Here is a 26,741-nt window from a genome sequence, read left to right as displayed (position 1 = left end):
AATACTACATTGAATTGAATAAATAATTTATTTCAAAAGAATGGGAGTATAACAAAACATTCAACAATAAATATAATAAATTTAAAGCAAAATTATGAATAATAAGGTACTTAAAATGATTAGAATTGGGTGAATAAATAGTTGATTAAATAATGCTCAAAACGATTAAAAACGACCAACGACCAAACAAAATTGACGTGCTTCACAAATTGTATATTAAAAATATTACAAAGTCTTATAATTTAACACATAGTTTCACAATACAATATTCACAGTAACACAATTGTAGATATAAATACATGTCGTACAATTAAATTTAATTTATCACTCTTAATGGAAATGATTTAATATTGTATTGCCAAATTTCAGAAACAAATTTCAAAAGATAATTTCAATTTATAGAGAAATTTTATTATGTAATACTATCCGTGTTGTTAACAATACAATGTTAAAATAGATCATCCATGCAATTATGTTTAATAAGCTACATTTCCCTAAGTATGTGTACACGTTTTAAGAAAAATTATTAAAATCGCTATTGAGCAAAGAACGTTAATTATTCAGCGTTTAGTTAAGCGGAATAATCGATTCTTAAAATAAACCCTACATTATTGGCAAATATTGCTTAAAATCAATTGCAATGATGCGGTGAAACTGACTCGAATAAAACGTTACACTGACTGAAGCTTTGTTATTTCCTAAAAACACAAATATCAAAATGAACACAAAATCACGTGTCTGAAAATAAGCCCCGAATAAATTACACAGCTTCAACGTGAATAATGTCTATGTCCCCAATACTCCTGACTCTTCTGTGCTGCTTCCTGTTTCTGTGCAGACTGCCGCCCTTCAAGTGACTGATCATCTTAAACTTTTCGCTTTTCGCTGATATGTTGTCTCTTTGGTCAGGCTTCATTATGTTCGTGGCGCTTTTGGTGACATCGTACTCGCCTATCGATCTGATCGAACTGCAAACGTACGTGTCGTAGTCCTCCGATCGTCTTTGGTACAGGTTTTGGGCGTGGGCGAATGGTTGTGCGTAAATCGGGGACTCCTCACCCGAGTTTCTGGAGTTCCGGTAGTAGAGAAGGGGCGGACTGATCCTGCTCACCACCGACGAACTCTCCGAACTGGATGTGGGCGATTGTTTTTCGCGTTCTCGTTCGGATTTGCTTTTCGTTAGGCCTAGGGCGCGACTTAATGAACCCTGAAACCCCAAGGTATTGATGGAGAAACAAACGAGGGGGCGAAGTGAATTCATACTTACCGTTTTGCCATTAATACTATTTGATTTATCGAATATTTTGTACTTGTCTTATTTGACTTCTTTTTTTTTGTAAATTGTTTGTTCCACTATGTTTTTGTTTGCTTTGTACGATAATAGCATTTGGAACAACCAATAAGGAATTTTTGTACCTACCTTGATACTGGCTTTTCGTGAGTCGACGATGGTTTGATCTTTGTTAATTTGGAGGGGTGCGGTTAAGCCTCCGCAAGACCGTGAAAAAGATCGTCCCAAGGATACTCCTGGGGCCCCGCGGCCTTTGGCCCTTACTCGTACATAGTGCTCTAGTGTGGATCTAGCATAACAGTGCGAAATCAAAAACATTGAATTAAGCGGTGCGGGTACACAAGCATTCTATGTTCATTTGGGGATCGTCGATGTGGCTCAGCTATTTCAATGTACCCTGGGTTTAGTTTGTTTTGTATATAGTTTTAAAAAGTTTTATTTGTAATTTACTTTAAGTATGTATAAAACTAACAGATAAACTAGAATGTTATTTATAAAATTTTAAAATATTGTATTAAAAATATATAACACTATTATTACACATATAAGGTAAACATTAAAGAAATTCACGACTTTTTAAAACTGAGGGCTTTCTTATTAAATCTATTAAATTATTGTGTGTGTAAATTTGGAATGTAATTGTGTATGTAATGTACATAAATTATTGTAGCTTTTCTATACTAGTAGAAAATTTGCTATTCTAACATCGAGTGCATGCAAAATGACATCCATTTAACACCGATAATTAGTTAAAAACCTTATTTTGGAAGAATATGTACATGTAAGGGGAGAATAAATGAAGTATCTTCGAATAATCCAATGACTATTAAACTATGTTTACAGTCATATTTTGTTACTTTAATATTGATTATTTGAAGAAAACTTCTATATAAGTTCGAATTGTATATTAGTAAATATTTTGTACTATTTGGGGAATCAGGGCTGTGCTGCTATAACATTTAGTTGCAGTGCAAAGCAAAGCGAAATAAACATAGAATGTTTGTGTAATGTGTACATGTGAACATGTTATGGATTTAAAACTTTAAATAATTCACAACCTTTATTTTATAACTATTTATAAATGAAATATTATAATTTGATTTATAAATCGAATAAAGGCAAATATTTTTTGATTACTTAATATGAACATAATTTTTATATTAAATTATATTGCACAGTCATTAACTTATTGTTAAGAGTCCCGACATTATCAAATCCGCATACTGATTATGAATTTTTATTTATCTATCACAATTATAATATTTGTATAGTAGTAGAAAATTCTGCGACATTAACAGAAACATTTATCAAAATTGTCCAATCACCTATTTATTAAGCCTACATATTAATCAATATAGTATAAATTCTCCTTATATTATTAACCAACCAACTGAAGTAAAGTAAGAATATGGAACGACCATAAAGGTATTCCTAATGGATTCCAACAGTAAAAATTTCAAATGTTCGTTGTATCCTTATAACTTTCTCATACAGTTTGATAATGTCGGCGGAAATTATCATATGAGGCATGAACAAATGGGATATTTTTTTATCTTATTTATTTATCTGCCGTGTTTGGAAATGACCCTTGCGGCCTCCGCTTGCAGTTCCTCCATTTGACAAAAAATGACGTACCTTGCCGGCAACACGAGCGCTTCCAATTCGGCGTTCAGGTGTCTCCTAATTATGTTCTTGTTTGCGGGTATTCCGAGAGCCGTTGCCATTGTATCGCCGTTGAATGACGGCTCGAGAACTACCAACCCCCCATGTACTCCACTGTCTGTAAATGAATAATGATATTATTGTTTAGAATGGGGACATTTGAGTTCGTACCTTTTAAATTGTCGGCGTATTCTCCTAAATCAATACTACGGGCCCATCTAATAAATCGAGTATTGGTCCACACGAGAGGATCGGCATCTACACTTTCACATTGATGCCTTCGTACAGCTAAAGCCTAAAAATCACAACTTAATTCTGTCCTCAAATTATTTTAAAATTTTTTGGTACCTGTCTATCGTATTTCATAATTCTTAACAAATGAATTCCATGTACTACTGAAGCTTGATGGAACTTCCTAGTAACACCCAGATATTTTTCCAATTCCTTTTTGCTCAAATGCTCCAACATCCGTGCATCCACCATATTTGAAGTGAAACTTTCCGAATACTACAACCCCACACAAATATTCGTAATACGAATTATAGTTTCAAGAAAATATTTACCTGTGGTAGACCTAAATCCGGCAACCACTCGCTGGAGACCCAGGTGTGCCCCAGCTGTGCGATACAAGGATATCTTACGAGCGCTGGATGACGATGCTCCTCGATCGCCAATCTCAACTTCTTCCTGTGCATCGGGTGCGTGATTCCAAGGCCGCATTCCAATTCTAAGTCACTCAGCTCTAGAAGGACCTGACCATGCAAAGGACCAATCTATAAGATTTATAAATCACAACCATTTTGCCATCACGCACCCCAATATGCCAATTAAAAAACTACCCAGTGTCAATGAAATTTTTGTACCCGTTGATAATAATTCCCAATTTCTAATTAACTATTGATACCTTTCCACTTTTGATGTTCTCGGCGCATCTGGCCCCATATTGGGGCATTCCAAGAGCGACCTCCAGCCATGCCAGAACAGTCGGAGCCCTCCACCTTTCCATCGGAATGGAACTGGCTTCGCGCAACAGACGGAGCTTCTCTGCATATCCTTCCTCGGTTAAAGGAGACCAGCTCCGATAAGGTTCGTAGCTGTGTTCACCTAAATTTTTTGTTTTTACGTAAGGTTTTTATCATTTGCTCAATTACTTACTAGTTTCTTGAAGTGAATTGGTCTTGTTTCTATGTCTGGATCTAGCGAATACTCTGGAAATACTACCCCAAGTCCCACCTCTTCCACTTGACGGTCTGTTTGATTGTTTGTTCCTTCGGCTCAAGTTGTGAGGCTCCGGCTCTAACGGAGAGCTAAGCTGCTCAACGGATCTACCAAAGAAAAATGATAAAACCCAATTTGTTCAATAATTATAAAGGTAGTTTACCTGGAGAGTGATCCAGAATCCATGGAACGAGCGAAAGTGTTAGCATTTAAAGGAGATAAGGTGGGGCTGTTATCTTTTCCTGCAACTATATGTATGCATAAAAATAAATAATTATATTCATGGTGTTAATGACTGTATATTACTTTGATAAATATGTGGCGGAGGAACGGAGGAAATCAAAGAAATCGTATCTAAATCTCTGTTGTTGCTACCCTCTACGGTAATAGTGGGCGTACCATCAGTGGTGGAGTCAGACAAGTTTCCGGCGACGGAAGTGGCGCCGCTTTCCCTGTCCGAATTGACTCGTACCCCTGAATCGGCGCTGCAGCTGCCCCTATCGCCTGGAAGTAGTCCCAGGCCGTGGTGGCCGGACAACAAACCTCCAGAACCTGGTGTCAAGGCGCCGCCGTTCATGCTGTGCCTCGGCAGAGACGCCAAAGATTCCTGATCGGAGAGACAGCCACTTGATGCCAACTGACGGCGAGCCTAAACAAACAATTTTATCGATCTGTGGAGAAATATGGCGACAGTTACCTCTTGTAATTGTTCTTGTGCCTGTTGCAATTGAACTTCTTTGGCATTGAGTTGTGCGGCCAATGATAAGCTCCTTTCCGCCTCATCTCTGGCATGTCGCAACAAACTCCAGCGTTCCCTTTCGCGTTCCTCCCGTTCAGTCGATAGCTGCTGAAGCGACGTATCGTTCTCTCTCACCTAATAAAACAAATAATTTAACTGTGCGGATTCACAAAATGTACATTGTATTATTGAAAAGGAATCCCATTGAATGCTTTTGAAAATCCAAGGGGGAATAGTGGAGAACCCTTGCCACTTGTTTACTTACTTGACCGTAGCTCCTGATGAAATCTCTAAGCTCCTTTTCCTTATCTTCTAAAGTGGTGTACAGTTCTTTCATCTGATTCAACAGGTCGAACTTTTCCGCTTTTAATCGCCTCTTGTCCGATTTTAAAGCTGCAACGAAGCGCAATTAATCACTAATGCCAAAGAATATTTGTTGTAGCAGAATTTTCGTTGGCAATGGACTGTAAATTTTGTAATAAAAGCGGCGGTAAATCACTAATGGAGAAATTTATATCGATGGCGGTGTTTAATGGAATTTTCAGGTTTCCATCGTTTAAAGCGAACGCGTTGAAGGGGGCTGGGTAATAATATTGCGCGGTGGGAAGCTTTTTTAATTATGACCTTCGAAATATTGATAATTTACAAACATAAAAGGTCCACATTATATATTATGCTATTCGCATTACAGGATTTAATGGCACCAATTAATGGCCATTAACATAAAAACTTTACTCATAAAACAAATGTAGATAATAGAAGTTTGAACGTCATGACAAAGACATATCATTTTGATCGGTCTGTAATGAAAATGATGTTATCAGCATCCGAGCTTGGATCACGTAAGAATCCAATCAAGGAAAGTTTCCCCTTGTCTAAAACATTTATCTTTATACTAATTCAAGACCCCCACAATTTCCATTAAATATTCAATACCATCAAAACAACCCGAAACGCTTTAACGTCGGGCGATTTTTATCTAAAGCTGCGTCGAAATTGAACTTTCCTGCTAATGTAAAACATAAACTGAACGGGTAAATAAAAGTTGTACGTATCAAATAGTGGAAGCAAACTAGTCAAAGCTTTTAATTTAAATACCGTTAAGCTCACAAAAACAGAGGGAAACTTTTCAAACAACGCAAATAGAACTGCAATCAAAAAATGCCTCCGACAGAGCTTTGAAGTCGTAGTAAAATATTGACCAGCTCTGACAGTCAACAAAAAATTTATTCCGTAAAAACATATTAAGTTAATTTTAACTCACTTAAAAGCGCTTCCTTCGCCAGTTGTAACTCCATTTCCAGAGCGTGATTGACGGACGAGGGATCGCCTCCTTCTGGCGCTTTCCTTTCCGCCAGCACGGAAGTAGCGCCCGTCACAACCAGCCGTCGCAACCGTGTTACCTCCGCATGTAAACGTTCGTTCTCCAACTTGAGACGTCTGACCGCCGCCGCAGATTTCGGGTAATTCGACGGCGACGGCAGCAACGCCGACAAATCATCTCTGTTGCCATCCGAACTTCTTGCCGACCTTGGCGACGATGAATCTAAACAGAATATTAATGGGATGCTTCCAACTGGAAATGACTGATGAAATTACCTAGATCTGGTTGGCTGCTGCAACCAGGCTTCGGGGACTCGGAGCGTTGATTCTCCGGCGATGATCTGCTGTCATTCTTCGGGCTGACACTCTCTTCAATAGTCATGGTCGCCTCCTTATTGTCAGGGTTTTTGTCCTCAATTTTCACAGTATTAGTTTTAGTTTTCTTGCCGGCTTCTTCATTGGAGTCCACAGAGTTGGCGTTGCACAGTGGCTTGGTTCTCTTGGACTCCGTGGACGTTTGTTTCGCGTCCTTCTTCGGATCGTTTACACATTTAACATCTAGTTCGCAAGCTGGCGGTTCCGTATTAGCGGCGAGCGGGGGCTTCACAAAATTCACGTCGACCTGGCCGATTATGGTGGCGTCCGTCTGTTGTTTCAATTCCTGCACGACACAAGCGGGGGTCGGGAGCGGGGAAGGTATCGAGTTGGGGTAGTCGGAGTCTATCCGAGAGGTTAGGTTTGTAGAGTGTTCCTCTACCATTCTGCGAAGCTTTGCCTACAACAACCGAAACGGAACATTTTTTAAGACGTGTCCAAACGATAAGATTCAGAGCACGTTTGGAACGATATTACCACATCGCAAAGAGGATCATAAAATTGAATTTAGCAAAATTCGGCACACGTAAAGATAACGTGAGTTTAAGCTATCCAGTTCCGTGCAATCGGATTCAATGGTCCCTACGCGCCTTATCGGCCAATAATTTTTTAAAACCATCACGCGGACCAGAAATCAATAGGATTAAGGTCCGGGAGGTGGCTACCGTTAGGTCCACCGTGCAATCCACCTGTTGAAAAATCGATACATCCAAATGGCCATAGGACATTAATCCCACCACATATTGGAAGTTCACGTATCGGTGTCTGTGTGTGCGTTTCGTATTGGCTCGATATCAACAAGCTTATTTATGAGGTTTTCATGTCGGCAAAAGGAGAAGTTAATGGAGAAGTTGTCGCTTTTTCATCGGCTATTCATTAAAGACCAGTTCCAACTTTAGTTATTAGGGACGTTAATTAAAAGTTAACCATTATTTTGTAGCTTACAACTTCCGAAGGGAATTAACATCGAAGGAATTTGTTTCTTTGTTTCATTCCTCTCAACACAATAAAATAGTTAGTTTTCTATAAAAAGGTTACAAGTTTAAAGACTTCCCGTTTCCTGTAGTTTTGAAACTTTATTATAAAATGTTCAGAAGTTTTCCGTTAAATATTATAATTATCATTATTTCTCGTTATGAAGTTGTATCGGAATATAAAGACGAAACTGGGGGAGTTGAAATATAATAAGCTAAAGAATTATATTATAATTTTACCTGAGCGTCTACGAGTAGACGTCGCATTAGCAGCGCCATGGCGGCGTTGCAACGTGTGCGAACTTGAAATTCCTCGCTTCCATTTTCGTCAGCGAAGAACTCATCGTGGCGAAACCTCCACTTAAAGCGACTGAAACAAAGAAATCGAAATTACAATTCCAACCTCTCCCCCAAAGATAAACATCGAACTACCCTTCGGCGTCATAATTCGTAAAGGTAAATAACAATTATCCGTTGACCGAGCCAAAACCAATTAGAAGTAACTTTACTTCAGACGCAGTAAATCATTGTATTGTAAGTCATTACTTCCATTCCTGGCAAAAGTGCATTGCAGGTGAGCATGACTCATCGCAATATAGATTGAAGCTATTGCCCCAACAAATCGAATTTAGGGCCGAGGAAATATTAGGGAAGGGGAGGAACAGAGTTTCAGGAGGGTCTTGCAGGTGGTTGTTCTCATACAGTGTCGTACGATATTACATATTTCATGGCGGTTTTTTTCGTCGCGACGCTTCGTTTGCGGCTCACTCGTAAAATCTTATTGCACGACGCAGATTGCTCTTTACGTAATAAATTACGGCGCCGGAAATAATGGCGGGCATATTTCACGTTTTGAATGTAATTAGGAATTCGGGCGGAATGTTTCGAGTGCGGTTTTATTGGGGAACACGAGAAAAAAGAAACATTATAAATGGCCTTTCACTTCTTATAACGAATTTTAAAATAGTTACCCTGGTGCATTTGTTTTATTAAAATGCTTGACATTGTACACTTGCCAAAATGTTTGACTTTCGGTCATGCTTCTTTATTATAATTTTCTGCTTTATTCATACGTAAGTTATTGATTAAATTATTCTTATATTAAATACCATGTTATTAATCTTATTTAAGGTTTGTGGATTGTGAAAATTGCCTTTTACTGACCTCAGAGATTGTGTGCTCCAATATCACCGTAAAAAGTTTGCAGGATAACATTATGGTGGAAGTAAGAAGGAAAGATGTAAAACATCTAAAAATTGCCAACAGTCTTATCGAGTTTCTCCGAAGGGAAACTTTGGAAGATTACAAAAATCTCCGGACTTTGACCATTGCCAACTCCGGACTAAAGTTAGTCGAATATGGGGCGTTTTCAGAAAATCTCCTGCTTGAATCGTTCAACGTGACCAATAATTTTATACAAGATATTAGCAGTAAAACTTTCCCTTCTACAAACAATATAAACACGATCTCGTTGTCCAATAATTTGTTTCGAAGCTTGAACGACTTTGATATAAATCATTTTCCCCACCTCCACACATTGGATATTTCCAAAAATTATTTGGAGTACCTGCCTGAGCAACTCTTGAACAAATTAGACAATTCCTCCTTCACATTAATTGCCGGAAATAATCCATTTAAATGTGACGATTGGTCAAGTAAATCCATAAATCTTTGCACTTTGATAAGCAAAAGCAAACTTCAACCACTCCTGATAAACTATACAAACGTAACATCAAGTGCAAACACAGAAGTAAAATGCATAAGGCACTGTCATTTCCTAAAATGTATCCCACCATTTCTATGCGGAATATGGCTTGGCATTATCATCGGGAACATATGCAAAATAAAGGACTTGATATATCCGAAATTGATGGAGAACAAAGCTACACAATACGGTAAAACACATCCACCTTTCGTCTCTTTTTTCTTGTATCACAAATGGAAACATTTCAGACGTTCTAAAATTCGGAATGGAGTGTACACATATGATGCAAATTTCCGAAGAAAAAAGCGAACTGGGTAAATATTTCATTGTGAAATAATGCTTGAATCACTCGCTTTGACTTTACAGAAATGGTTATAGATCCGCCCAAGGTTAAAAAGTCCGTCAGCTTTAAGAGCGAGATGAAAACGATGAAAAAGCCTAATTGATTAAGACTTTTTTTTTTACAAAAACAAGAGTTATTGGCACAGAACGAAACGGACTCTGTGATGACATTTTCAGATGCTCTCAAGCTATGTGTGTGTCCGACATGCTGGGTCTCAAGGACTTGTTTGTTTTGTGTGCGTCATTCGAAACGGATTATTTTATTGTGTTGTTGCTCGAGCAGTTTTGCTCCCTTGTTTAAATAATTTTTGTATAAGAATATTCAATTTATTATCAATTATAAACAAATACAAGTTGTACTTTGTAAATTGGGCACTTATTTAATAATTTGTTAAACTAGCGTACGTTTTCAAGATTGCACTGAAACGTCCCTAAATCCTTCATAAATAGAGCAAAAAATTTCCACGTTTGTTCTTGTTTCACCCATGCACTCGACGAAATCGAAAGGTTCTCGCTGAAGTTCGGTCTGCGTTCCACAGGAAAATGTCTCCGTATATGATGACACTATTGGTTTTTTTCTATTCGAACTCATAATTACAAACGAAGTATTGTTTTCACTTAGTTTTTCTTCCGTCTTCTGAAATAGGTTGTTAGTTGCTGCTTGCTTTAAGCTATCGTTCTCTTTCTGAACATTTAAGACTTTTGTTTGGAGGTCTACAATAGTAAAATTAAACGTTTCCTTATTGCAGTTTAAATTACACTACCTAATATTTGCATGTCCTTGTTTTTAACAATCTCCATGTACATCTCCTCACCATCACTCATGTAAACTTCCTCAATGCATCCGAGATTATTTGCTTCAGTTTGCTTAATTTCAATAATACTTTCCCTTGATTGTTTATAAATAGATAATTCTCCATTAGTTTTTCCCTTTAAAATCAGTCAATAAAACACTTTTTAAACATGGCAAACGACTTACCAGTTGTGTTTGCAGTTCCTCAATCTTTTTTTTCAAATTTAGATTATCATTTTCCAGATCTACAATAGCCAATTAAAAAATATAATTTTCGTGACTCAGTTATTTGAGATTTACCCAGAATTTTAACATTCTTTTGAATTAATAGGTTTTTATACAATTCATCACAATTACATCCTTGTTGTTTTTCATTTATGCACAAAACATTAGTCTTTTGTATTCCATTTAGTTTTAAGGTAGTTCTCGACGAATTCGCATGTTTATAACCATTTTTATGGCCCTCCAGCTTGAAAATAAATTAACGAATGAATCAATAAAGCACTTCACAATTTATTATGCAAAATTAAATGAAAGCTTATGCTTTTACAGACTCCGAGGTTCGAGGCAGGAAACTGAATTTTAATAATGTTTTAAAAGGCACTGTAAAAATGAAATGCCACTGTAAAAAAAAATACGAACGACACGAAATGAAAACAATGAAACTCTACCGCAGATCTCATTTAATGTAAAAGCAATACGCGAGGAGAAATTTATGGAATTGTCAAAGGTTTATTTTTATTTATTTTTATTGTATCCATTATTGTAATACATTTTGTTGCAGTTTTCTGCCTCATCAGTGTTTTATCATATTTTCCTCCAAGCTCGTTAATTTATAAAAAACAAACGATTAAAAGCAAATAAAAGTCGGAACAATTCATATTCGAAATGCTTTAATTGTCTCCATGTTTTGTGTCTGCTTTTAAATTACGGGTCGACAAACTCAATCGCTTTTTATGCGGAACCTGGAAGAACCAATTACATACAAATAGAGAAAAAAATTCAAACGTAAACATCCCAGTCCCAGTTCAAATAATTTTAAGTTACCTTCTTGAGCTGTTCACGTAAAACGTTCATTCCACGTATAAGATTTTGGCGATCGTTCAACAAGTTCCGCAGTTCGTGTTCCAGCCTCTTGCACTGATTCACGACGCTGAGGAACTCCTTAACGGACTTAACGTTAACTTCCTGATCCAACAACGCGAGCATGGATCTATACAGGTCTCTTTCCTCCTCCGTCATCTCATCGGGCACATCGAAGTTGCGTTTTTGCAAATTTTGCAAGGCCAGCCTTAGCAATCTTAAAATCGTCTTGCGACGCAACTTCCGGCCGCTGTCGTCCGACTTTTGCCTTTGAGTCTGGGACATTTCCAGCACTTCCACGGCCTCGCAGTTCAACGTTTTCAGCTCGTTGATTAATTGTTCTGCAAGTAAAACGTTAGGGCTGTGAGGTGTGTTAGAAGGAACGCACCATCGGCAACTTCGTTAGGTCTGAATTTGGCTTGCTGTAACTGTTTGTCGATGCCGAGTATTTCGTTGACGCGTTTACGCAACGTGTCTTGTTCTTTGATGACCTTTTTGATGTCGTCTTCCAGTCTGAGCCGTTCAGTTTGTATGCTGATGAAATAGTTGCAGTTAATACGCTCCTTGACTGGCATCGAGAAGACTTGTTCGACTGCAAGGAAAATCTTAAGCCTAATTTTGTTAACTGTGCCACTTTACCTATGGTATTTTTCTCGTCTTCCGTAGCTATTAGTCGGTTGCAACATATTCTGTACACATCCAACGATTTGGATAGAGAAGCAGTTTTCCTCAGCAACTCATAGAACAATTCCAGTTGAGCTGGCGGGATAGTAATGCACGTTGGGTAAACGCTGTCAGGTCTTTGAGAGAAATATTGAGTGAGCTGTCTCACTATATCCTTTAGAGTTCTCTGCTGGCTGCTAACAACAGATTCGATTTTGTTGTCCAGTTTGATCATGCGCTCGTACAAAAGTGTGTTTTTGCTTTTGATGCCGATTTCCTTTTTAAATCTGTCCATCGCCAAAATTAAAGGTACGCTTACATCACTAATATCTGTACGACACTGAAGAAGGAGAAGGAACGTAGGAAAAAAATTAATGGCGGAAATAATGGCTTACGTTATTGGCAAACTCCCGAACGTTTTCAGGGCGCAAGCCCTGCTGTATATAATACATTAACTGCATTTTTTGATTTTCAATTTGCTTATTCAGCGTATCGATCAGACGATTCTTGTCATCCAAAATAGTGAACAAAGATGACCCCTCGGGTGTGATCTCCTCCTGGAAACGTAATTGGAATTGGTCTTAAAGGCGGTGGGGCGGAAGCGTTACCTGTGACATGTTCGGAACTTGAGCGAATTAAATTTTAAAAAGATATGTTTGATAAAGGAGCATGGACAAAAATTAACGTAACAGTGATTGACAAAGGAAACATGTGACGTAAATTACGTCTCTTCTTCTTCTACTGAGTACCAAGATATGAGTTTCCTTGTTCAATATCTATTAACGGCGTCGACGATTATTACAAGAAGCGCATTAACATCCCACACCTCACTGCTACAATTAGTATCAATTGACCCCATGAAACTCAACTATGACCTAACACTTAAGCGTTTTAAATCTATTTAAGTTGTTGTTCGAGCCTTTGATGTTCACTTACCATTTGTTGAACACGTAGGTTTAAAGCAGCGATCTGGAAGAAATAAACAACGTGTTACAAACTTGTTTAATTGTTAATCTTTAGAATTTCGATAATATTTGGAAACATTTTCGTTTAATGCAAGTTCCGTATACATCAATAATAGTGCCCAAACGTTATCACACGCAATATTTCACATTTCGCCATATTCCAAGCGTTGGGTAAAGTAATAAACCAAACTAGAAACTAATAAAGCAGACGATCGTAAATCAAGAGGCCTGATGTAAAACGTCAGTATTTTACACGTAAAGTTGTCAAGTGAAGTTTATTTCTAAAATAATGGCTGCCGCTCAGAAACACGCCGCAACGACTTTGAAGACTCTAAGACCGCTTTTTAACCGCGTGCTGATCAGAAAGCACGATGCCCCGAAGGAAACTGAAGGAGGAATTGTCCTGCCGGACAATCTCAAAGGGAAATGCATCAAAGGTGAGAAATCATCGGAAATTGATTAAATTAATCATTTTTTCGGTTTCGGTTTAGGAACGGTCGTTGCTGTGGGACCAGGAACCATGAGAGACAGCGGATTCCAAGTCCCCATCAGCGTAAAACCAGGAGATGATGTCCTGTTGCCCGAATATGGGGGCACCAAAGTCCAAGTTGACGGTGACGAACTGTTTTTGTATAGAGAAAGTGAACTCCTGGCCAAAGTTTCAATTTAATTGCTCTACAAAATGTCATTCTGATGGATTAATAAAAAATTTGTAACTCATTCAGTTTTTTCGTCAACAAGTTTTTCAAATGTTTGTAGCTATGACAAAGAAAGTTTAGTCACAATTGCTCCACTTAACCAGCTCAAACACATATCTCAAGCTCCATTTATTATACGATGGCTGCTGTTCCAAAACATGCTGCATCAACTTTCAATAAAATAATGCCTTTGTTCAACCGGGTGCTGGTAAGGAAACGCATTACGACCGAAACTGAAGGTGGAATCGTCCTACCCGACAACGTTAAAGAGAAATACTTCAAAGGTAATTGAAATTGTAAATTTTCTTAACTACAAAATGTTTTTTATTAGGGGTCGTAATGGCCGTTGGTCCAGGTTCGTACAGAGACAACGGGAAACAAATCCCAGTCGTCGTCCAACCTGGTGACAACGTTTTACTACCCGAATATGGAGGCACTAAAGTTGAAATTGACGGCGAGAAGCTGTTTTTGTACAGAGAAAATGACATCCTGGCCAAAATTTCATTTTAAATTGCTTACAATGTTTTTACTGCATTAATAAAGACTGTGAGTTAAAAGTCGCGTATTTTATTACAACTGTGAAATTTATAGGCAACATTTACATGCAACTTATGTCACAATTCAGTTTTCCGATAGAAACAGTTTACCCCCCCGCGAGTAACCGTCTAACCGACTGTCTGCATAAATATTCTCGCTGAGGGCTATCGATTAGTTTGGGGGTGCGTCGCCGAACCATTGCGCCGTGTTCGTTGTTCGAAACATCCACGTGCTATTGTACCAACACACACCAATTGTTGCGGCCGAATATCGCAATTTTTTCGAGGACACTTCATTAGCGAGTGTCAGCTGAAAAGTCACGGAAGAGGAGCTAGGGAATGGAAATTTAACGAGACAAGTGCCCTGCATAATTCGGCGAACAAATCCCGTGTTTTTGTTGAGATTAAAAATCTTTTCAAATTTGCAAATATATGACTGGTTAATGTAGTTTTATGCGATTTTTCAAGAGCACTTTCCTTCATACATTATGTTGTTGTAACAGGTAAATGAAATAAAAAATGACAAGTGCATTTGACTGTACAATTTACATTAATCCTAGTTATAATCCTGGCTGAAAATCAATAGTTCTCCCTCTAAATACCCATTCCAGGACTTAAAATTCGATCGTATTTTAACAGTGCACAAATCGTTTGAATTGCATGCAACTAACATTTCATAGCTGAACGATTACATGAAAATGTCGAAGGGATAATTTGTGGGGCCCGTTTTTATTGAACCCCCCACCCACCGATCGATGAACTAATACAGCAAGCACAGTTTTACTACTATTTTGATTTCGTGTCTCGGTTCATCATCATAACCGGCAATCAATAATCGAAGTTCTAATGTTGATTGCCGGCTGGAATGACGGTAGTTAGAGGATTATTTGCTGATATAATTACACTATTTGGTGTATATCACATACTGATCTCACACCGAATAATGAAATTTGTTATGCGGTGACAATAACAGATTATAATCATGTCATTCCATTCTATATTTAGTTTGCCGTAACTGAACAACAAAGAACTTAATAAGTTAGTCGTTACAAGTAATCATTTAGCTCAGCAAACTGTTCTGACCCCCGTTCAAGTCTTTGTAATTTGTTTTAATAACCTTAAAAGCTTATCAGTTTTCCTGCAGTGTTGACATGGAAAGTTTGTCATTCAGCTCATGGTGATAAACGAGTTCCAACAGAAAAGAAGGGCGGGAAATTGCCTCCATTTATTAGTCAATATTTTTGAGTTGCAATTCATTTGAATTGACTAGTTCAGTAATTTTGAAAAATTATCTTAAATTGGTTGTCATTGTGAAATAAATTTGATGACGTCAGTTTCCATGATTACCAATAACTTATGATATCGTTTATAAAAAACTCTTCTTTGTTTATTCTGTTGAATATACACAATAATAATAATACTAACAGTATTGAACAGTCATAATTATTCAATAGTAATTCTTCAATTGTGTTTTGATACATTTTATTTATCAGTTGTTTATCATCAATAAATTATTACCAATTTGTATGTTGTCGCATTGGTTTCCATAGAAAATAAATATTTACTTAAATAAAATAAAACAAATATACTATTCTAGTATTGATAACATGCGTTTCAATATATTAAGTATTCATTATTTTTCATTTTTTAAGTAGTTTCCAATGTATTTCGATTAATCCCATTAATTGGTTATTTATTTGCAATAAATTGGTAATGTAGCGTTATTGTTATTGTTATTTATTTTCTGTGTATTAAATAATTTACAAAAGATCTTCATTATTATTTTTTTATTAATTTAATTTATTGGCTTTTTACTTAAAATAAATTGGTGCATTGTCACAATGAATGTTATCGAAAAGGCGTTATTTACTGAAATTAAATAAATAGTTAATATTGAAAAAAATCTGGAAAATTGTTTAATTTTGCTAATAAATTGTATATTTCAATGAATTTTATTTAACAATATTATTATTTTACAAAATTTAAATAACTTATTGCACATTATTATTCCCAATTTGACTATTTTACACAATCTTTGATAAGAATAATTTATAATTTTGTGTATTAAACAGTTTACAAAAGTTCTTTAAGTTTTATTGATCTGATTTAGCTTTATAAATTGGTGCATTGCCAGATTGAATTCTATGAAAAAATCACTGTTTACTGAAATTAAAAAAAAATGGTTAATATTTTATGAAATAATCCTAGAAAATTATTTAATTTTAATAAATAAATTAGGCATTTCATTTAATTTTTATTAAACAATGTAAATATTTTACAAAAATAAATAACTTATTGTATGTTTTTATTCCCAATTTGACTATTTTCCATAATCTTTAATAATAATATTTATATCTTTATACATTGAACACTTTACAAAAGATCTTCAACGTTATTTTTTTAATTAGTCTGATTTATTGGTTTTATACTGGTATATTAGTATATTTCCAGATTGAATTTCATGTTAAAGATATTAGTTAATTAGATTAAACAAATGGTCAGGTTGATACTTTATGAAAAAATCAATAAAATCATTCGATTTTAATAATAATTTATACTATATAAACGGATAATTAGGCAATAAGATTTCAGATTGAAATCGATGAAAAATATATTAATTACTGAAATTAAATAAGAGTTTTATGAAAATGTTAAATCAATCGTTCTATTTTAATAATAATTTGTGTACTTCAATCTTTTTTTTTAGTCAAAATTAAAAGATTTATTACATATTTTTATATAATGTCTAATTATTTATTGGTACCAATACTAGTACCAGTACATTGACAGATTGAATACCATCAAAAACTAATATTATTAGTATTAAATAAATGATTAAGGGTTTATAAAAATCCATCAACAATTTGCCTTATGTTTTAGAAGAAAAATTAATAATATTGAACAGCATTTCTTTAGATGAATTTTGATGAATTTTATTTATTGGTTGTTTATTTACAATTTAGATATTATGAGGAACGCTGATTATTTACTGAATTTAAATAAAATCAAATATTCCTTAATTATTAATAAAAAATTAATTCATTAATAATTTTTCTAATTCAATATAGTTTTTCTTCTTGTTTCATGTACTAAATAACTTTTAATAACAACTTAATAAATTTCGTCAACTTCCGATCAGGATTATTAATATTTCAGCGTGTCACGGCAATTTCTAAAAAGTCCTCAAGGCAATTGAATCAAATTTTGGTCATGTTTAAGCCCATAAAAGGCACCGTTTCACACACAACAATGAACGTATGGTGCGTGTAGTTTCGTAGTTTTGCATGCACAGGCCGATCGTAACACGCAATTCCTTCCGCATGTGTGAAGCTGACACGTTCGGAGGAACGCACCGCACCGAAACGTCACATTGTCAGGAAATGAGCCATTTATAGCCGAGCGAAACTTATTTAAATAATAAATGGTGTGGCGACCACAACGGACAAGAATTTCGAACGGACACCGAATACAAATTAATGCCGTTAAAATTTTAACGGTGTGATGTCGGTGTTGGGGATAGGTTGCGAAAAATCGAAAGGAAATTCGTTGCGGTCGTTAAAATTACGGCCGAATGTGTTCGGTTGTTAAAATTTTAGTGCGACGCACAAAAATCTAGGGGGGATTTAACGCCTGTCGAAACATTTTTAATAGGTGCCCGTGCCGTTGCATATTTCGAAATATGGATTAAAACGTATTAGTTTAAAATGTTTAGCGTGTATCCGTAAAACGATGTTAAATTCCCTGGTTTAAGCACATCGCAAAATATTCGCAAAACATTTTTTATTGCAACATTTGTGACAAAAATGTCACAACAACTGACTCACCCGTTAAATATTCGTGGTAATTATCTCGGACCACAATGTACATTGTACAATGATTCACATTACCTTCGTTTTACGCGTCGTGCTTAATATAATTAACTGTTGCGACTTAATTGCGAAATGTTTTTTTTTTTAATGCCGTTCCGTTTTGACCGACAACATGGGAAATGAACTGGATTAAGCAAAAATGTTTCCTAATAACCTGCTTACGCTAATTAATTAATCACAAACTACCGTAATTCATTAACGTGGACGTGAAATTTTTGTTTGATATGCAATAAACGGCGACCATTGTTCAATCACTGGTAATTCCATTAAAACACAATCAATTTGTTTTGAGTATTGACGCATTGAAACAACTAATTTAATTTCCTGGGGCGGCGGAAGAAGGAAAATTTAATTATCGGACAAAATTTATCACTGACAATGTATGAATATATTTCCTCTCCTGTTTAATAAATCCAACTTAATTGCACTTGTTTATATAACGTTTTTGGGACTACTTACCATCAATAATCATTTTCGAAAAGTATTTTTAAATGAATGGGGTTCAATACGGTTTTATTTTAAGACGGTGCACAAGTACTTTATTTTTACTATAAGTATCAGAAAACTTGAATTTTATTTTTATCATCAACATACGTACGGTTGTTGATATGTCGGGTAGTTCACTAACCCTTGTCGAAATTTACATATTCGATTGCATAAATTTACCGGGGACTTAATTAGTTATACTGAAATAATTTTGTAATTGCCATGTATAAGTGCCGCCAATTAATATTTATAAATAATTTAACTAACAGAATCAGAGCAAACAGAAATGCTGGTCCATTATTGACATTTCCAGATTAATTATCTGTGCAAATACAATAGAAATCGATTAACCATTAGTGTAATTGCTGTGAGAAAAATGACAATTGTACAAATATTTTGGCATCGATAGTGATGGAATTCAAAGTGCAAACGGGCATTGTTTACATTTTGTACAATAACATTTACCATACAGTTACAAGAGGATAGTGCTTCCTGCAGAAGGGGCAAATAAAAGCGAATAGAATGTTTTAATACAGGTCGTCCCAAATAAATAATAAACAATAAATAATAATAGTGACTCAACTGTCCATTTTCTTTTAAACATTAATTTCTGACCATTTCTACGACGAAGTCTATTTATCCTAAAAATCTTCTTTACATTTTTTATGTAAACTAACCAAACTTATATAATTTTTGATATATTAAGTTGTTGATATTTCTAGAAAATTTACAGATATTTGTCATCTATGGAGAATAGTAGTTTTCATAAGTTGATTTATTTGAATATTACAATTTTTGGTTTGAAAAACTAACCAAAACATGATGATATTTGTAGTATATTTCGAGATAATTGTCGACTATGTAAAATAGTATTTTTCTTAGATTAAGCAAGGTTAAATCTACTAAATATGATATTTGATAAATGTATGATTAATGTATCTTAACTATTGGCAATTTGTTTGAAAATTACCAATTATATCACAACTTTTTGTGTAATGAGTTGTGAATGTAAAATTTATTTAAAAAAAAAAAATAATTATAATGATATTTAGTGATATAGTCAATTTTGGGTATTAGTTGCCTATGGAAAACATAATTTCCTTAGGTTAGGTGACGTTAAATCTACAAATTTTGATTTTTGACAAATTTATTATTGTAGTAAATTTTGAGATATTTGTCATCTATGGAAAGTATTATTTTTCATAGGTTAGGTTAAGTTAAATTTTACCAAATATGATATTTGAGAAATTTATGATTAAAATATCTTAAACATTGATAATTTGTTTGAAACAATTTTTGTGAAATATGTATGAATATAAATTTTTTTATAATATGAAAAAGGATATTTTTCTTAGGATATGTGAAGTTAAATCTACTAAATATGATATTAGCCAAATTTATTATTAAAGTATCTTAACCACTGATAATTTGTTCAAAAAATTACTAATTATAGCACAATTTTTGTATGTGTTTAAAAAAATTAATTAAAATATAATGGTATAGTAAATTTTGAGACATTTGTCATATATGGAAAATACTATTTTTCATAGTTAGGTTAAGTTAAATCTACCAAATATGATATTTGACAAACTTATGATTAAAATATCTTAAGTATTGATAATTTATTTGAAAATTACCAATTATATCAAAATTTTATGTGTTTGAATATAAAATTTAGTTTAAAAAAATAATAAACTAAAATATGATGATATCTCTAGTAATTTTCGAGATATTTGTCTATGGAAAGTGTTTTCCATAGACGCACTATGCTATTAGCAAACTACATTAAAAACGTAAATTTTCAATTTATATGAAGTAGCGGCTTTTCATAGGTATTTGAAATTCTTTTACAAATTAAAAATGACTGTTATAAAAGTAACCCAATTTATGATGGAACTTTACGTTCTTTTTATTTTTGAAATAGATTTTATTTTAAAATTTAGATCAAAACCTTTTTGACCATTGATAATTTATATGAAAATTACTATTTATATCACAATTTTTGTATATGTTTGAATATAAAATTTAGTTTTAAAAAGTTAGCTAAGATGAAATGGTATCCGTTTCATCATTGTCATCTATGGGAAATGGTATTTTTCATAGGTTAGATGAGTTTAAATCTACCAAATATGATATTAGACAAATGTATTATTAAAGTATCTTAACCATTGACAATGTGTTTTAAAATTACTATTTATGAAAATTATATCCCAATTTTTTATGTGACTGTATAAAAAATTTAGTTTTAAAAAAATTAACTAAGATATATGGTATATGCAGTAAATTTCGAGATATTTGTTATCTAATTTTCATAGAATAGGTTAAGTTAAATCAACCAAATATGATATCTGACAAATTTATGATTAAAATATCTTAAGCATTAATAATATGTTTGAAAATTACTAATTATATCACAATGTGTTTTAATATAAAATTTAGTTTAAAAAAATTAAATTAAGATATGATGATATCTCTAGTACATTTCGAGATATTTGTCGTCTATGGAAAATACTATTGTTCATAGGTCAGGTTAAGTTAAATCTACCAAATATTATATTTGACAAACTTATTATTATAGTATCTTATACAATTTATGTTTAATGTATATGACCATAAAATTTAGCTTTAAAAACTAACGTAGATATGATGATATTTCTAGTAAATTTTGGGATATTTATCGCCTATGGAAAATGGTATTTTTCATAGATTAAGTGAGTTTATATCTATTAAATACGATATTAGACAAATTTATTATTAAAGTACCTTAACCATTGATAATTTGTTCGAAAAGTACAAATTATATATAGTATAATATTTGTTTGAATATGAAATTTAATTTTCAAAAATGATTTGATGGTATCTCTAATAAAATTCGAGTATTGAAGTATCTTAACCACTGAGAATTACGTATTATATCCCAAATTTTGTGTAAGTGTGGAAAATTTAGTTTTAGAAAACTAACCTAAATATGATGGTATTTCTAGTAAATTTCAAGATATTTATTGTTTATAAAAGATAGTATTTTTCGTTGGTTAGTTTAAATCTACCATCATAAAATTTACTATTTTAGTTGGAGATAATTTAATATATCGCAAATTATTATTATTATTTTAAAATTGCCCATAACTCGAAATTTCTAGGAGATATTATAAGAAATAGAAAAAATAAGAAAAAGTCAGTTTTGGTGTTTATTTTAAATGGTGTTAACGGTTTTAAACAAAACGAGCACTGGACACTTAAGTCATTTCCCTTTATCTGGTATAGAAATACCCGTAACACCTAAAGACAACCTATTCAGATTTGTATGTTTTCTTATCATCTCTAGCTGTTTACAGAATACTGCTGCACCTAACGTAACAAAAGCCGAGATAAAGTCCACAGAGAGAGGAGCACGGTTTGAATGGATGTTTCAATCTATTGTGATATTACTTCTCGTTTACGAAGAAAACATCATTCATAACCTGGAATAGTGTAATTTCGAAGATTTAAGTTTCAGCACATAGTGATTTTGTTTGGACCGCTTCCAGAAGCGCCCGCAATCGTCGTGAATAATGTATGATGCACATTTTACTTTTTCTCGTCTTGTTTACGAAACGATCGCGGAAATATATCGAAGGGATCTTATTACAAACTTATCGATATTACATTCCTGGGGAAAACCTTTAAGTACGCATCGACATTCCGAACCCATAGAAAAATTACACAAAAGGAAGTAAAAGATAAAACGAATGCGCAGGAATTTCGAAACGGAAATAAAAACCTGTTTACGATCATATTTTCTAGTTGTAAATCCTGCGTTAGTTTACGATAATTTTAAGTGTCCATTCTTGTACAGTTCAAAGTGTGTCACTGATAATCTATCAGCGAAGTGAAATATTTAACAAATGACTAATTTGGAATCATTGTTCACGACGTTTTAGAAAAAAAAACGCAAATTAAATTTACGACAATCGCATATGAATTCTGCCTTTGTGCTGATATTGCCAAGAATATCTCGCGCCTGGTGACAAATGCACTGAATGAAAAGTATGTAGAGCTAAGCGAGCCCTTTGTCTATTCATAATAGATTTCCTGGCGACGTTTCCATATGAAAAACGGCCAATTGTGTTTTCATCACTTGTTAATAATATGTCAGATATTACTTATTTAATTAATTTAACTATGGAATTTATATTTGATTTGTTGGACTAGTTGAAAATTTAATTAAAATATTCATTTGATACTCCGGCAACTTTTCTAACTGTAAGAAAGTTCGTAGTAACAATTTTAATCGAAGTAAAGTATGGAATGTTTAATTTCTTAATTATATTTCGATGAAAAAACGTTTAATGTCAAGTGTTAATTACTGTTTGAGCACTTTTTTTTAATGAATTTTCAGACTCACGATTAATTTTAATATCTGAAATTAATGTAAATTATTCCTTTGTGAATAATTATTAGCCGTTTCAGATATGCCGGGACAAGATTGCATTTCAAAATCATTCCACGAAAAAATATTTTTTTACGCCGATGTTTGTCTAGGGATTCCTGAGGGGTGGCTTTATAAAGGGAATCGTAATAACGCTTTTTAAAATTTTTTGAGGGGCGAGAAATTCAATTTTATCCCTACCTTTTTCCATGAGGTAGTGGACAAGTTCAAGTGTTCATGGAGTATCACCTATAAAATTCTTTAAAATAATTTTAGGCGTATTTGATTGTAAATATTCCATTAGAGTTTCATAAATCTTATAATTCAATTTCATTTTAATTACTTTTAATTTTAATCAGTTAAATATTTACATATAGGGGATTCACCTAACTAAGAATTAGAAGTTTATGAATGGAATGGAAAGAAGAACTGATTAGCAATTATAATTTGAGTTTAACTATTTTTCTAATTTATTTTGAGCAAAATTTTATTTCCGGTTTCGCCGGAAGTGACATTAACTTTATTACTATTTCATCGTCATATAAGTATTCCTTACAAATAAGAAAATATTAACTGAGAGTTTACCAAAAATGTAAAAATAAAACAATTTTATTTGCAATTAAATGTAGAATTTGAAAATCCAAAAATATACCAGGCATATATGACTCAAAAATACTGCGATTTAACCAAACTTATTTCAATTAAATGTTTTCATTTTCCATTTTATTCAGTAATTTCTATATGAATCAGTCAGTAAAATTTAATGAATTTTATCTTAAGAAGTTAAATTTTGGTCATTGTTTTGTTGTAGATTATCACAAAATCATTGTAACTTTTTTACTTCCTGATATATCTTAATATTTTATGAAAAAATATTGTTTGTCTAGTCTTTTTAGCATGTAACAATGTAGGTTTTATAAATATCTTAGTGACATTTTTTAAGATATTTACGTTTAAAATATTCTGCAGTTTAAAATTGCAGATATTTGAACATTTTTATTAATTTAGCTTCTAAAATTCCTAGGCAAATAAGAAATTCCTTACAAACTTGTAACGCGTCAACGCTTGTCAGAAAATTAATAGTTGCTTAGCAACAAAATAATGATCAGACATTATTATGTTAAAAGTTTGATTAAACCACAATATTTTTGCTTGGAAAAAGTATTTTAATTACGAGCTACTAATTAAAAGACATCCTGTATATTCTTAATAATATTCCTAACTATAACTATATTAAATTTTGTTCATTTATAAATAAATCTTTTTAATTTTAATTTTATTTTGTTAATTATTTTGATTAACGATTATGTATGAAGTTAATACAAAATTTTATTTAGTAATAAATTACATATTAAATGTAAGCCTAATAAATTATTTTAATATTAGAAAATATTATTTTCATCATTAATAAATTTAATTTAAATATATTTTATTAATACAATTTAAATCGATATTGTATTAATTTTGAATTAAAATTTTACTATAGATTTAAAAATATAATTTTATATTTGTAATAAACTAATTATTAATTGATCATTTATTTCCGGGCATTCTACAATTTTGCATATACTAATTTCCTATTTTACTGTTACCATATAAGTACATAAATGTGTGACAAAATCATTGTAACATTTTTACTTCCTGGAATATTTGAATATTTTATGAAAATATTTTTTGTCTAGTCTTTTTAGCATGTATCGTTTCATAAATACCTTAGTGACATTTTTCGAAATATTTAAAATATTCTGCTGTTTAAAATTGTATATTTTTGCAATATTTTCATTAATTCAGTTTTTAAAATTCCTAGGCAAAAATTAAATTTCTCACAAGCGTCTTAAAATTAATAGTTGTTTAGCAACAAAATAATGATCGGACATTATTACATTAAAAGTTTTATTAAATCACAATATTTCTGCGCCAAGAAAGTATTTAATTATTAAAGCTACTAATTAAGAAACACCCCGTATATTTTTAATAATATTCTTTAATAACTAGAACTTTGTATATTTATTTATTAAATTTTGTTTATTTATAAAAAATATTTTTAATTTTAATTTTATTTTGTTAATTATTTTAGTTAATAATTATGTATGAAGTTAATACAAATTAGAAAATTATATTTATAACACAATAATAAATTAAATATTTTAATAATCAAACTATTATATTTATCATTAATAAATTTTTTTCAAATACATTTTATTAATCATACAAAACTATATTATTAAAAATATATTTAATTTATAAAATTTAAATCGATATTGTCCCAATTTTGGATTAAAATTTTACTATAGATTTATAAATATAATTTTATAATTGTAATAAAGTAATAAATAATTGATGATTTATTTCCGGGCATTCTATACTTTTGCCATATATTACTAATTTGCCATTTTACTGTTACCAAATACATAAATGCGTGACTTCCTTTTAAACGATTTAAAGTTCAGCTTGTCGGGAACCAATATTGACATAATTTACCATACATACCATTCTTAAAAGTTCCCTTTGGTATTGTATAATATTTGTACATAATAACAACTTAAAACAATGAAATCGTTGTCTTACTACCCGTCAGAGTGTGTATCTTGTCTCAGCAAATACAATGGTCACACCGACACAATAGTATTCGAAATAGTTGCGGCCTTTGAAATTAACGCGAAACAATATCCTACACAAGTGACATAAATGAAAAATGTGAGGTCAAGCGATCCTTTTGTTTAGTCTTCACGGTGGCGGTTTGCTGGCATCGCATAAAAAGGACGAAAACAATATTCTCAAGCCACTATAAATCAACCACTTACCCCGGTTAATGACAATATTTAGGTCAACATTGCCTCAAGAACGGCCGACACACCCTCACTTATTGACTAGGGAAAATCGCAAATAACAACGGAAAATTGAACGTTTTTCCAACGGACACTCAGCACGCCGCACACATTCGGCACTCCGGCACTCAGCGAACGAGGGATGAACCGCGCCTTCCGATGCCCTTACGTCTGGATGGGGTTAATTAAAATAAAAAAACAAGAAACGTCGAGGGTCTGTACAGGTAAAAGTGCGCACATATGAAACTGCAAAATGCACGGGGAGGCACGGATCGCCACCCGAAATATCGTAACACACGGATCAATCCGACTCAGCGCTGGCCCGACACGGTCATCACCACGCAAACATCATAACCGACGTCCGCAACGTTAATGTCCGATTATTACACACTGCGGGTCAGTTGAATTGTTGGTCCTGCTGTTATTTACGTTGATAGGATCCGGGGAGTCGAAATGGACTAAATTCATTCATTGACTATGCCGACGGGCATGCGCCCGATATATTGTTCCTGCTACGCTGATCGCCTCTGCCATTAGAACAAGGACAGGGAACAGAAATATCGGGGGTGTCTGAGGGCATTGGCGTACTACACGGGGGTGGCATCGTTACACACCCCGGTTCGCCCGGCGAGAACCGAGCCTTTCTGCTACGACTTGTGCAACTTCCCTACTCCAGATAAGGACCTGTTTGCGAATCACCTCTCTCCTTTGTCGCCGCCCGTTTATTCAATACCAATTTATAGATAGTTTCGAACTGTTCGGTTACGTAACGGGCTGCAAAAC

At 33.4% G+C, this 26,741-nt stretch overlaps 5 protein-coding genes across 6 annotated transcripts; 3 read left to right on the top strand and 2 right to left on the bottom strand.

Moving 5' to 3' along the window:
• Positions 1-14: 14 nt before the first annotated feature.
• LOC109606961 (kazrin) lies at positions 15-26,741 on the bottom strand. Of its 2 annotated transcripts, XM_049964005.1 has the most exons (17): positions 25,935-26,741; positions 13,105-13,137; positions 7,823-7,952; positions 6,510-7,008; positions 6,175-6,456; positions 5,176-5,303; positions 4,869-5,045; positions 4,478-4,820; positions 4,335-4,419; positions 4,109-4,278; positions 3,858-4,057; positions 3,517-3,726; positions 3,302-3,460; positions 3,125-3,248; positions 2,927-3,071; positions 1,421-1,580; positions 15-1,207 (listed from the first exon to the last, which is right to left on the bottom strand). In XM_049964005.1, the coding sequence occupies exons 3-17, from the start codon at positions 7,859-7,861 to the stop codon at positions 761-763; spliced, it is 3,168 nt and encodes a 1,055-aa protein (XP_049819962.1). In that variant the 5' UTR covers positions 7,862-7,952; positions 13,105-13,137; positions 25,935-26,741; the 3' UTR covers positions 15-760. The 2 variants fall into 2 exon arrangements, with proteins under 2 accessions (XP_049819962.1, XP_049819963.1); XM_049964006.1 differs by lacking the exons at positions 15-1,207; positions 1,421-1,580 and having other exon boundaries at positions 2,342-3,071; positions 3,517-3,705.
• On the top strand, positions 8,612-9,997 carry LOC109606793 (uncharacterized). Its single transcript, XM_049964007.1, has 4 exons — positions 8,612-8,655; positions 8,714-9,477; positions 9,536-9,601; positions 9,654-9,997. The coding sequence occupies exons 2-4, from the start codon at positions 8,799-8,801 to the stop codon at positions 9,731-9,733; spliced, it is 825 nt and encodes a 274-aa protein (XP_049819964.1). The 5' UTR covers positions 8,612-8,655; positions 8,714-8,798; the 3' UTR covers positions 9,734-9,997.
• Positions 10,039-12,785, bottom strand: LOC109606959 (ecotropic viral integration site 5 protein). The gene is made up of 9 exons (XM_049963328.1): positions 12,777-12,785; positions 12,564-12,725; positions 12,145-12,508; positions 11,894-12,097; positions 11,470-11,846; positions 10,780-10,891; positions 10,609-10,667; positions 10,394-10,559; positions 10,039-10,343 (listed from the first exon to the last, which is right to left on the bottom strand). Exons 1-9 carry the CDS (start codon positions 12,783-12,785, stop codon positions 10,039-10,041), a joined length of 1,758 nt encoding a protein of 585 aa, XP_049819285.1.
• On the top strand, positions 13,372-13,853 carry LOC109606960 (10 kDa heat shock protein, mitochondrial-like). The gene is made up of 2 exons (XM_020023478.2): positions 13,372-13,570; positions 13,625-13,853. The coding sequence occupies exons 1-2, from the start codon at positions 13,423-13,425 to the stop codon at positions 13,801-13,803; spliced, it is 327 nt and encodes a 108-aa protein (XP_019879037.1). The 5' UTR covers positions 13,372-13,422; the 3' UTR covers positions 13,804-13,853.
• On the top strand, positions 13,877-14,388 carry LOC109606041 (co-chaperonin GroES-like). The gene is made up of 2 exons (XM_049964008.1): positions 13,877-14,115; positions 14,163-14,388. Exons 1-2 carry the CDS (start codon positions 13,971-13,973, stop codon positions 14,339-14,341), a joined length of 324 nt encoding a protein of 107 aa, XP_049819965.1. The 5' UTR covers positions 13,877-13,970; the 3' UTR covers positions 14,342-14,388.

Source organism: Aethina tumida, chromosome 2 (genome assembly GCF_024364675.1).
Source record: "Aethina tumida isolate Nest 87 chromosome 2, icAetTumi1.1, whole genome shotgun sequence".
NCBI classification, from domain to species: domain Eukaryota; kingdom Metazoa; phylum Arthropoda; class Insecta; order Coleoptera; family Nitidulidae; genus Aethina; species Aethina tumida.
The sequence above is the reverse complement of the archived record's forward strand: the minus strand, read 5'-3'. Positions and strand labels throughout refer to the sequence as shown.

Excerpts from the sequence above, each read along its gene's own strand:
- LOC109606959 (XM_049963328.1), bottom strand. Across the intron at positions 12,509-12,563 it reads TTCGGGAGTTTGCCAATAAC|TGTCGTACAGATATTAGTGA; the intron begins GTAAGCCATTAT and ends CTCCTTCTTCAG. Across the intron at positions 10,560-10,608 it reads AGGAACTGCAAACACAACTG|GGAAAAACTAATGGAGAATT; the intron begins GTAAGTCGTTTG and ends CTGATTTTAAAG.
- LOC109606793 (XM_049964007.1), top strand. The coding sequence starts at position 8,799 with ATGGTGGAAGTAAGAAGGAAAGATGTAAAACATCTAAAAATTGCCAAC. Across the intron at positions 9,478-9,535 it reads GAACAAAGCTACACAATACG|ACGTTCTAAAATTCGGAATG; the intron begins GTAAAACACATC and ends GAAACATTTCAG. Across the intron at positions 9,602-9,653 it reads CGAAGAAAAAAGCGAACTGG|AAATGGTTATAGATCCGCCC; the intron begins GTAAATATTTCA and ends TTGACTTTACAG.
- LOC109606041 (XM_049964008.1), top strand. The coding sequence starts at position 13,971 with ATGGCTGCTGTTCCAAAACATGCTGCATCAACTTTCAATAAAATAATG. Across the intron at positions 14,116-14,162 it reads TAAAGAGAAATACTTCAAAG|GGGTCGTAATGGCCGTTGGT; the intron begins GTAATTGAAATT and ends GTTTTTTATTAG.
- LOC109606961 (XM_049964005.1), bottom strand. The coding sequence starts at position 7,861 with ATGGCGCTGCTAATGCGACGTCTACTCGTAGACGCTCAG. Across the intron at positions 4,821-4,868 it reads CACAAGAACAATTACAAGAG|GCTCGCCGTCAGTTGGCATC; the intron begins GTAACTGTCGCC and ends TTGTTTGTTTAG. Across the intron at positions 4,058-4,108 it reads CAATTCACTTCAAGAAACTA|GTGAACACAGCTACGAACCT; the intron begins GTAAGTAATTGA and ends CAAAAAATTTAG.
- LOC109606960 (XM_020023478.2), top strand. The coding sequence starts at position 13,423 with ATGGCTGCCGCTCAGAAACACGCCGCAACGACTTTGAAGACTCTAAGA. Across the intron at positions 13,571-13,624 it reads CAAAGGGAAATGCATCAAAG|GAACGGTCGTTGCTGTGGGA; the intron begins GTGAGAAATCAT and ends GTTTCGGTTTAG.